This window comes from Herpailurus yagouaroundi, unplaced genomic scaffold (genome assembly GCF_014898765.1).
Source record: "Herpailurus yagouaroundi ecotype Mexico unplaced genomic scaffold, PumYag 190, whole genome shotgun sequence".
NCBI lineage: Eukaryota > Metazoa > Chordata > Mammalia > Carnivora > Felidae > Herpailurus > Herpailurus yagouaroundi.
In genome coordinates, this window is record NW_024412421.1 from 36427775 (window position 1) to 36439551 (window position 11777).

At 53.7% G+C, this 11777-nt stretch overlaps 1 protein-coding gene across 2 annotated transcripts in view; it reads right to left on the minus strand.

Moving 5' to 3' along the window:
• The window catches only part of KLHDC4 (kelch domain containing 4), a 49243-nt gene extending 39078 nt beyond the window's left edge, over positions 1-10165 (minus strand). The window contains exons 1-4 of one of the 2 annotated variants that reach the window (XM_040443294.1): positions 9998-10165; positions 6203-6294; positions 2416-2499; positions 1585-1683 (exon numbers count right to left, since the gene is read on the minus strand). In XM_040443294.1, coding sequence (XP_040299228.1) covers positions 1585-1683; positions 2416-2499; positions 6203-6294; positions 9998-10096 — 374 coding nt within the window. In that variant the 5' untranslated portion in view covers positions 10097-10165. The remainder of the gene's footprint in view (positions 1-1584; positions 1684-2415; positions 2500-6202; positions 6295-9997) is intronic. The other variant, XM_040443293.1, reaches the window with a different exon arrangement.
• Between the last annotated feature and the right edge of the window lie 1612 nt (positions 10166-11777).

Genomic DNA, 11777 nt, shown 5'->3' on the forward strand with positions numbered 1-11777 from the left:
GTCAGATGCTCAACCAACTAAGCCACCCAGGTGCTCCAGAAGGAAAGTTCTATGTCTCAGAATTTAATGTAGTAGAATTTGGACTATAAGGAACTTTAGGCAAAAGACGTTACAACAAATTTTCTGTTTCCCGTTGCTGATTCATTGTGAAATTCACAGAAAACAGCAAACTAACCTTAACTACAAGGATATTATTAATCCCTCCTAAGGAAGGCGTACAAATCAGAACCTGCTGAGCACCCTGGCAAAATAACTGAATTTAAACGTCTCAAAGACTTTCGCGACCCTAATTCTTCAAGGACACAGTTAGTAACCGTGAGTAAAATGGATAAGAAAATAAACTCCCTAGGGGCACCTGGGTGGCTCAGTTCAGAGCCTGGAACCTGTTTCCGATTCTGTGTCTCCCTCTCTCTCTGCCCCTCCCCCGTTCATGCTCTGTCTCTGTCTGTCTCAAAAATAAACTTTAAAAAAATATAAACAAAAATTAAAAAATAAAAATAAAATAAAATAATTAAAAAAAAAAAGACACTCCAAAGAAGCCCGAGCCCGCATCACATGACATGGCATGCATGGGACCGCTCCATCAGAACGTGAGTGCTCTTGGGGTGCAGGAATCCGATGAGCCATCTGGGAGGGCTGGGGGCTTGGGGAGACCACAGCCGGGACAGGACAGGACTCCTCCGTGGCCTGGAGGCCTGGCACATTCTCAGGAACTGGGGCGGATCCAGCAAACGCATCAAACTCCTCAAGCTCCGTTACGTACTAAAACCCAAGCTTACTGAGATCTGACCGTTAACCCTCCAAGGACATTCTTCTTTTCACAAGACACACCAGTCCAAACGCCCTCAAGTCTCTACGTGCACAAGATGATCGTGCAGTCCCAGCAGGCAGGCCCTCCTCCCGACTCAATCCCAGGTCAGCAGGCTCCCTGTGAGCCAACAACCAGAGAAGGGACCCCACATCCCGTGCACGGGTTTTGCTCTCACCACGACAGACTCACACAAGCATCCTTCTCCACGCCGGAAAAGTGTCGCCCAAATTGTTTTTTGTGCCCTGACGCTGCTCAGAGCACGGGGCTATGATAACGAGCAAGACCGAGAGTCTGTCCCCATGGAGTCACAGCACCTGGAGGCCCCCTAGGGTGAGCAGAAACTAGCCGACAGCACGCTGACTTCATTAGCCTTAGCTGCCTCTGGCTACGACCCATCTGGTCCCCCAACAACCACCTGAACGTTCCGCTTCTCCTGAGGAATCCCTCTCTCTCGCCACCAGGACTTGGGCCCACGGGAGCCTCTCGCTCGAATGGAGGACGTTTTGCCAAGTGGCCGCTACACGCCAAGCACGGCGCTAGGCATCTTTGCCTGGATTTCTTCACACGACCTTCAGGCCGCCTGCAGAAGGCGTCCAGCCCCGTATCGTGAGGGAAGCGGCTCAGGCACGAGTCCAAGTTAGGAACGGCCAGCGAGGACCCTGTGCAGGTCCCGGCCTCTCCGTGCCGGGCGGCCTGTCACTTACAAACTCTCCAAGCACATAACGGGGCCCTCCCAGGGAAGGAGGGAGGGCTGACGGTCGATGCCGACATACCTGGTGAGCACAGCGCCTCGGGGGCGGGTTGGGGATCTCCACTTTGGTCCAGGCGTCCTTCCTGATACTGTAGGTGTAGAGTTCATTATACACAGATGTCTGCGAAAAAGAAGAGGGATTTAGTGTCATGAAGGATGCCTCGACACAAGCGACAGCAGGTGGAACATGAGATCTCGATCACTAGCTGTCCCCGGGAAACGGGTTTCGTAAAGCCATGCAAACCACACCGATGCAGGAGGCCTGGGGCTGGTCCCCTGGGAGCCTTCGGGATAATGACAAAGAAAAAGACTTCCCACCATGCCTACTAGGGCCTAAGATACCAAGATCCCTTGCTGCTCCCAAGCTGTCTTTCTCTTCAAGTCAAGCCTGGTTTTTAAAATGCATGAAAATTCAGAGTGGAAGATGAACAGGTTAAGTCAGACTCACAGGGGTCCTCAGCACGGAGGGAAGGGGAACTCGTGCTTTTCTAACTGTTTATACTCAACTCTGAAATACAGGTCTTTTGGGCCCGCTCAGAAATGAAAATTAGCTCTACAATTTACGAGCACTTTCCTACCCCACTGGTAGGGGTAGGAAACAACCCTGGGAACGCCTCACGGGCACGAACGTCAGCCCGAGTGAGCAGGGTGCCTGTCTAGCTCAAGCAGGCAATACGAGGAGTGACCCTAGAGGTCACTAGAGGGTCCTGGTGGCTGGTCCAGGACAAGGTCACGTGCCAGCCCTGTAAGCTCACGAGGCGGGACCGGTGCGTGTTTGCTATCGCTGCTTTAAATTAATTTTGCTCACAATGAGACCCATGGAAATTTGGGGGGAAAAGAAAAAAATATATACTTTACTTTTTGGCCATTGAAATATTCACCTCCGAAAAGGATTAATTCATCTTTGTCAGGATGCGCAGACAAGGAGGCGTGCAACCTACACGAGACAGAAGCAGGGGCCGGTCAGCGCGCAATCTGGCCACGCAGAGCCCCGCTGAGAGCCCGCCTCCCTTCCCATCAGAGGCCTTTATCGCCTCCCCGAAATCCCGCGGAAGAGAAGCCCGGCACTCTGAATGGAAGCTAAGGCCCCAACCCTTAAATGCCACCTCACGGCCACGACACCAGTCTCCCAGGACAGCCCTGGACCTGTGTGACTCACACAGCACTTGGCTAAAGACCATCAGGCAGTGAGAAGTCTAGGAGCTCCCGCCTCAGTGCCCAAATTTCCAGAGCAGACCTACACTTTAAGGGTCTATGCCCTTGAATCACAATCAAAACCGTTCTAAAAAGTCCAGTATTTGAGCATTTCAATACAGTATCTCCTTCCACCTAAAAAAATACAAATAAGGGGCTCCTGGATGGCTCAGTCCATTAGACGTCCAACTCCTGATTTCGGCTCAGCTCATGATCTCACAGCTTTTGAGTTTGAGACTCACAATGGGCTCTGTGCTGACAGTGTGGAGCCTGCTTGGGATTCTCTCTCACCCTCTCTCTCTCTGCCCCTGCCCTGTTAGCTCTGTCTCTGTCTCTCTCTCAAAAACAAATTAAAACATTAAAAAAATTTAAAATGTCAGTAACTTTGTGCTTATATTACACCTGAAAACAAAGGAGCAGCGGTAAGGAATCTGTAAACACCCCAGACCATCTCAGTAGGAAGTACTGAAGGACAGTGATGGGGGTGAGAGGACAGGACGAACCATCAGCGGAAAATACTTCTCTCAAAATCCCCACGAGCGGGGTCCCCAGGGCGCGTACTGCAACCTAATTCCGAAGGAGGTCGTCAAGGAAAACAAAGGTTTCAAGGTCAAATAAGTTGGAGAAATGAGGCAACTCTATCTTCCCTCGGGGATTTACTGTCCACAAAACATTTTAGACGCTGAGAAAGTTTGCAGGAAAGAAACCAGTGTTAAAATAGTGCTCCTGCTGTGGCAAACGGCCTCACAATTAAACACGAAATCACCACAGGACCCAGCAACTCCGCCCCTTGGTATGTGCCCAAGAAGACCTAGAACAGGCTCACCCAGACCGCTGTATGGCGACGTTCATACAGGATCACTCACGACAGCCAAGAGGTGCGAACAATGGCAGAGTCTGTCACGAGCTGACCGGACACACACAATGCTGTGCCTCCACGTAAAGCTACTGCTCTCTGAAAGGAAAGCAGCTCAGATTCCCGCTACAGCGTGGGTGGGCCTCGAGGACGTTGTGCTAAGTGAGCGAGAGAAGCCAGACACACAGGGACAGACTGACTGCACTTGTATGAAACTTCCAGAACAGGCAAACCAAAAAACCAGAAAGTGGAGGCCACCATGGGCAGAGAGGAGGGGGACGGGAGTGACTGCTAATAGGTCCAGTGCTCCCATCGGGGGTGATGGAAATTTCCGGAAATGGATTATTGCACAGCACCGTGAACGGAAGTCACCCCAGTGAGCTGTAGAGCTAAAAGTGGTGGAAATGGAAACTTTCACATTAGATATCTTTCACTACGATTTTTTTTTAATCTCAAAAGGAAACCAGTTGTTCCCAAAGCTCTTTAACGCAGAATCTTTTCTTCACTTAACCTACTACACTTTTCTGTGGTGGGGGCGCCCGGGGGAGCTCAGTGGCTGAGCGTCCGGTTCTTGAGCTTGGCCCAGGTCGTGATCTCACGCTTTGTGCGACCGAGGCCCAAGTCAGGCTCTGCGCCGACAGCACGGAGCCTGCTTGAGATTCTAGCTCTCACACTCTCTCTCTCAAACTTAAAAAAAAAATTTTTTTTTTCCCTGTGGAAAAGTAACAAGCACCCCCAGGAAAGAGCACCCAGGGCAGGCCCGGAGTGTCACAGGGTCGCTGGCGCACGCCCCGGGCCGCGTCCGCCTCCTGGGGCCTGCGTCCGGAGCCCTGCGGCTCTGAGGGAAAGGAGTGTATGGCCCTTCCTTCCCCCTTAAACTACAGCACAGCCAACCCCTGCGGGCACACGCGCTCACGAAACTCTGTAGTTTGCACGGTGTTTCCCAGAACACGATGGAGAAGGAAGAGGCGATGAGCCGCTAGGGTTACCGACCGGAAGACCTCCTATCTCAGCTCCAAGCACCACTCCCTTCTGCCAGAAAGTGTTCCCAGCGGACCAGGGAAGCACTAACATTCCAAATTATATCCTAACATTAAGCCCGGCTCTTGGGAAGACATCGCTTGAGGAAAAGTTTGAAAGCGTCAGCAAAAGGGGGACGGAAAATCCATCCATGTTCAAAGTGGCTTCCCCCTGGGTGCTGTGCACACGAAGCCTTGGACTCCCAGGACTCCTCTGCTTTAACGATTCAAAGGAAAACGCACGTCTACCACACATGGAACGTGCCGATACGCGGGAAAGCAAGCCGGACTCCTAACGTCGTTTCTCACGCAAAAACAGGAACAACCCGCAACCCTGGGGGCTGCTGGGTAGCTGTCCGCGTCATACCATTCTGCTCGGGGCCAGGCGCGCCGTCCCCCCACCTCGGAGGAGCCGAGGACTAAACCCCGTGTCCCAGGCAGGTGGGATCTGAGCGTCAGAGCCGTCACCTGCGCCTCCCTTCCGGAAGAGCTGGCCCCCAGGCCTCCACTCTCAGGCCGACGACAGCCCTGGTAAAACTCATCTCAATTGCAACCATGGCACGAGGAAGGGTAGTTTTGATCCTGACAGAAAGCAAACAAATCATTTCTCAACCAGTCTCAGGTGCTTGTGACGTTAACGCACCTCTCCCCTTCTCTGAAGAAGGCGGGACCTTTTCTAGGGTCACCTGGCCTTTCCCGGTTCCCAGCTCAACGCAGGCAATGTTTTCCCCCTACTCTGTCGGCAGCGAGCAGAACCCTAAATCAAATCATAACACAACCCGAATTCAGATGCGAGGGGACAAGGATTGGCACAGAAGAGGAAGAAGTCAGAGGAAAACCAAAGCCTGCTCATCCCGGCTCATCCCAGAGGTACCTGAAACCCTACGAGACCGGAGTCCCTCACGTAATTCACAAATTCTTTCAAACTGGCGTACACACATTGACGTCCGAAAGTCCCACTCGCCGTCAGGAACAAACAGCAACAGAAGATGGATGTGGAGGTCTGTGCCTGTGACACACAGCTTTGAAACGTTTTAAGAACCGGAGAGCTCACTGGGGTGACACTCTAGTCCATGAGCCGCAACCAGCTGGAGAGCTCTCAAAAGGCAAGGTCCCACCGAGCAGCTGAGCTGGGGGACCCAGCTTCACGTTGCTTGTGACAACCGGGCAGAAGAGCCTCAGTCCCGTTCTTCAGAAGAAAAGTCAAAAACCGTTGTGTGGGAGCTTATCCGGAACGGGAATGGGTTTTCATGATGAAAACATCCCACGTGCCTGGTTATTCATGACAACACGGTGCCACTTTACTTATTTTCTTAAACGTTTATTTTTGAGAGGGCGCAAGCAGGGGAGGGGCAGAGAGGGAGACAGAGGATCCTAGGTGGACTCCACGAGGACAGCACAGAGCCCGACGCGGGGCTCGAACCCACAAACCGTGAGATCACGACCTGAGCCGAAGTCGGACGCTTAGCAGATGGAGCCACCCTGGCACCCCAACATGGCGCCAACTTAAAGTGCTTGTCCAATGTACGCAAACCGTCAGAAGCCAGAACGAAGAGCCCTGGCTCACTTACCTTGGAGAAGGCGGGGGGCACGGTGTCTCCACGACCTGAGTCTTGGTGGCGTCCAGTGCCTGGAAGTGCGCGAGGAGAGCTTCCAGGTCTTCCTAAAGGCAGATAAGCAGTCACATCTGAGACATGCTCTTAAATTCCTCTTAATGCTTATTTATTTTGAGAGAGAGAGAGAGAGAGAGAGAGAGACAGGGAGAGAGCGAGAGGGAGGGGCAGAGAGGTAGACACACGGGGCTCGATCTCACAACTGTGAGATCATGACCTGAGCCTAAATCAAGAGTCGGATGCTCAACCGACTGAGCCCCCCAGGCGCCCATCAGGCCTGGGTCACCTTTCCCACTGTCTGCCCTGACCGGGGGCCAGTCACATCTGAGAATATGAATGTGTTCCTCCCATTTTAAAGACACAGAATCTGGGGCGCCTGGGTGGCTCAGTCGGTTAAGCATCCGACTTCAGCTCAGGTCACGATCTCGCGGTCCATGAGTTCGAGCCCTGCGTCGGGATCTGGGCTGATGGCTCAGAGCCTGGAGCCTGCTTCCGATTCTGTGTCTCCCTCTCTCTCTGCCCCTCCCCCATTCATGCTCTGTCTCTCTCTGCCCCTAAAATAAATAAACATTAAAAAAAAAAAATTTAAAGACACAGAATCTGACATTTGCAAAAGTACTCAGAGCTCGACCTTAGAGGCAGTTTTCTCGCAAGTATACTTAGAAGCATGCACGCTGCACACAGCACCCCACCTCACACCCTCACACCCCGCACAGAGGGCCCCCCCTCCATTCAGACAAGCCGGCCCTGACTTCCTGCCAGCACTTTCCACCGCTTCTCAGAAAGCCAGGCCGGGGCCGCCCGCCAGCACGCTCCGCTGTCTGCACAGCAGGCTCTGAGACTTCCCTCGCTCATTTGTTTGTTTCCTCCTCCTTTCCACCAACATAATAAAGATAAGCTCCAAGTAAGACCAGTCAGTCTGTTCACAACGGCGCCTGCACGCAGGGGTTCTGCAACTATCACCTGCAGCCAATCTGGGTTTATTTTCACAACTGCAGAAACAGACTTAGAAGTCAAGGTGCCAACTGACCTGCACAGCTGGGCGGCCCTGGAACCTGGTCTTCCTCCTCCCAGTCCAGAGTCTGCATCCCTGCATTCACTAGTGATTGCACACCCCCAGTGTGTCAGGGGAAAGTTACCTTCTGTCCTTGTCTCTTCTTGAAAGCTCGCTGTCCTCCCCTTGCTTGTGCTGGGATCTGAGATGTGTCCCCGCCTCCTTTCATGCTTCCCTCCCTCCCCATCCCACAGCCCTCATCCTGCAATGTAGGCAGATATCCTTCCTGCGCTTAAACACACTTCCAGGGGGGTGTGGGTGACTCAGTCGGTTAAGCGTCCGACTTCAGCTCAAGTCATGATCTCACGGTTTGTGGGTTCGAATCCCACGTCAGGCTCTGTGCTCACAGCTCAGAGCCTGGAGCCTGCTTCCGATTCTGTGTCTCCCTCTCTCTCTGCCCCCTGCCCTGCTCACACTCTGTCTCTGTCTCTCAAAAAGTGAATAAGAGTTAACGAAAAAGAAAAATTAAAAAAAAAAAACCAACAACACACTTCCAGACCATTCTGCCCATTTCATTTCCCACCCCACCTCCTCACTCTAAGCTCCAAAGGCTTTGTCTCAGCTCCTTTCGTCAGAACGCCACAGTCCTTGGCCTGAACAGCCACCCGCAGCCCTCCGCCTCCCCAGCGTGCACCCCTAGGCCCCCAGGAAGCGGCCACTACCTGGAACAGAGGGCGCCTTACTATCGAGCCCTTCTTTATACTTGCACCACACAAACATCTCCCTAAGTGACCCATGTTATTCCTCCACGCCACTGACGTCATACTGCGTATTCTCCGGCAACCTGCCCTTCTGCTCAACGCTGCCACAGCCTGATGAGCTGAATCCCTTCACTTCCGCCGTGGCAGAGCTCCGACTCCGTCCGGCGTCTCTACCCACCGTGCTGCTCAACGCCTGGGCCAATGCCAACGTTCTGTCTTCACAAACAATACTCCTAGCGCCACGTTCGTGCCCGTCTTCGTGCAGCTGGGGAGTTTTTCCAAGGCAAGCCTTCAGGTGTGTAACTGCACGTGGCACCTTCCAATTTTCTCCACGAGGACAAATTAGGACTCAGAGGGGTTCTACCAATTCTCACCCTCACGCAGCCCACGAAAACACCCATTATCCTGCCACTTTATGTGAGCAGTGGCCTAAAGGCTACAACCCTAACGCAAAACCGCTGTGTTAGCTACGCAAGACAGCTGACCCGCTGGAACTTTACAGAGACCTGGGTGGAGGAGGGAGTGTTGGGCGTCACAATCACTTCAGGGCTCCTGGTCCAAGGTCATTCACCTGAGAAATTATCTTCCTGGAGGCAGAAGGGCTTCAATACCGACAGCGTGGAAGGAGGAGGAATCTGCGTGACACCCAAGTGGAGTTGCCCACCGGGTATGTGAGACACGAGTTCTGTGGCAGGCAGAATTCCAAGCTGTCCCCAAGATCCCCCCTCAGTCCCCCGCCAGGAAAGGACGGGACGCACTCTCATGAGGTTACGTTATCTGACACAGCTGGCTTTAAGAAAGGGAGGTTATCCTCTGTGGGCCTGACCTGATCAGATGACCAGTGATCCTGAAGGTCTGTTGTGAGGATGAGTGGAGGCAACATGCAGAGTCCCAGGCCCCAGGCCCGACAGGTTCTCTGCACGGGGGAGCCGCTGCTACCGCCATCTAAGTACTGGGCACTGCAGAGAGGTGTGACGATGAGTGAACACCTGTTAACAGTTACCGAGTGCCCACTGCATGCCAAGCACCGGTCTAAAGATTCCCCCAAAACTAACCGTCTTTCTGTGCACAACCCTACCCAGGCACACGCGGCCACTAGCCCTACTTCACGCGTGAGAAACTGAGGCACAGACGCTGCGCAGGCAGGCCATGCTCCTCTGAGGTCTTCCGGCTCGTTGTGGCAGAGATGAGATTCAGACCCGGACCTGTGGATGCAGGGCCCAAGGACTTAACCGGTGACGAGCCTGAGAGCATCACAGCCCAATCCCACTGTCTGACAGAGGAGAGAGCAGAGACGTGAAAGGCTCGGAAAGAAAAAGGGCAACGTGGTTAAGAGCTCTGGAATGGGAACATCTGGTCAGATTACAGCCCCGTGCTGCTTCCCAGCTCTGTAACTTGTTAGCTGCTGATTTCCTAACTGTCAGGTGGGCATGCCAAAGCTGCCTGCCTCACTCGGTTGGGAGGACCGGAGCCCAGGCAGCAGAGCACCTGGCACACGGCAAACTGTCACTAACCACCGTGGATCACCCAGGTCGGGAAGTCCATGTGCAACCGCCGACGGAAAGCAGAATACTCAGAATACTCAAGGCTAAGTTCAGCACTGATCCATTCGCAGACCCGGCGGCGCGGAGACAGAGGGAGATACAGCGAGAGGCCAGAGGGAGAGAGAAAAAAAGGAGAGAGCGAGAGAGCGAGAGCGAGAGAGAAGTAGAGAGCGGGAGAGAAAAGGCAGCACTGTTGCCAACAACCGTTCTGGAATCCCCACAGTTGCACTTGCTCCCACTGACGCTCACGGCTCCGGGCGGCTGTGAGGGGCATGCACCCTACTTTTAAGGAAGAAGGGCAAGGCTCAGAAGCGGAGGCCCTCGCCCGGTCCTCTCGCCTCCCGGCCGAGGGAAGCCCGACGGGACCCGGGACCCGGGACCCCAGCAGCGCGCACGGAGGGGGCGGGTGGCTCGCGTGGAGAAGGCGCCGGGCCTGGCCGCCGGCCCCGCTCACCTCCTCCTTCCGCGAGCGCTTGGACACCTTCTTCTCCATCTTGGCGGCCGTCTTCTCCGCCCCGCGGCCCTTCTTCTCCTTCTTGCCCTTCTTGCCCATCGCGCCGGTCCGAGGTGGAACCAGGACTCCCAGAGGGGCGGGCAGCGAAGCAGAGCGCGGCGCGGCGCACCGGAAATACGCACTCGCGGGGGCGGGCGCGGGGAAGCGTCACTTCCGGCGCGTTACGCGCGTGCTTCCGGCCGGCGGCCGAAACTCCCGGAGCTGGGGCGCTGGGGCTCTGGGGACTGGCTGGGCGCCCTCGGGCTCGGGGGCGCGTGGGTGGAAAGCTGCCCGCCCGGCCGTGGGAGGCCCCGCCTGCCCTCCCCCTGGGGCCCCGCCGAGCGAGCTGAGGTGGGCTGCGAGTGTTTACTGGATGCGGCCAAATTACTTAGCCTCGCAGAGTGACCCGGTTGGGTGACTCGGGACGGGAGCCACATTTTGCTCCTAACCTCGGACGGACCCTTTTGCGGGTTTAATTATAACTTCAACTTCCTTCCCCAGGCAAATGTTCATACATTTGCAAGGATTTCCGGGGAAGACAGTACCTCCTCCCGCACGGGGTTAGGTACTGTGGATCTCGTGCTAAACGAGGAAACGCGTCCTGCCATCCGCTGTCCACCGAGTTTCCTCAGATGTCCCGCGATAGAGGACTTGCTGCTTCAGCCGTAGGGGAGGGCTGATGATCCCCCTCCAAGAGGAGTCAGCTCAGCAAGCCTGAGAAACTGAAACTGCCTGCTAGGAAATTGTGCTCTAGGATTGGACTGAAATACCCGTATAAATGGGAAATTTATTTGTAGGGCATGGAATATATGGCTTGGACAAGGTTCAATGAAAATTCTTAACATTACTTAGAAAATGCCATCTTTGGGGCCCCTACGTGGCTCAGTCCATTAAGCATCTGACTCTTGATTTCTGCTCAGGTCATGCTCTCAGGGTTCATGAGTTCCAGCCCCATGTCTGGCTTTGTGCTGACAGCTCAGAGCCTGCATGGGATATTCTCTCTCTCTCTCTCTCTCTCTCTCTCTCTCTTCCCCTCCCCACCTCAAAATAAATAAATTTAGAGAAAAGGAAATGTCTTTTGGGCTCATGATCAAGGAAATAGAGCAAATTAATGACAAAAGCAAGCAAGTATTTGGCAAAAAGAAAGCATAAGTCAAGAAATGATCTCGTTGCTTATTGTGCAAGTGAACTGCCACAGGGATCGGCCTCAAAGAAATTACCTTGGATCTGTGAAAATTAATAAAAGGAAACCTCACTAAAATGGAGTGGGGAGGCTAGACGGGGGAGCCACACCACTCAAGGTCAGTTACAGGAAGAATTCTCAATTATAGACCCCAATAGAAGAATCATCAAGAGGAAAGGATCATCAGTTACAGGTCCCATAGGGAAAGATGTACACTTCCATTTTCTGCGAGAAATAGACCACCCCGGCAACTCAGCCAGTGAGAAGTCATCATCACCCTGGATTCCTGGTTTTCTTCTATGGACTTTTGTTCAAAACAACCCCTCCCAGCTTCCTCCGCCATAAAATATGGTTTTGCCATAGCTTGTGTGTCCTGAATTGCAATTCCTCTGCCATTGCTGAATAAACCCCTTTTTGCTAGTAAAACAACGGGTTTTTTTTTTTTTATGTTTATTTATTTTTGAGAGAGAGACCATGAGCCGGGGAGGGGCAGAGAGAGAGGGGGGCAGAGGACCCAAAGCAGGCCCTGTGCTGACAGTAGCAAGCTCAATGTGGGGC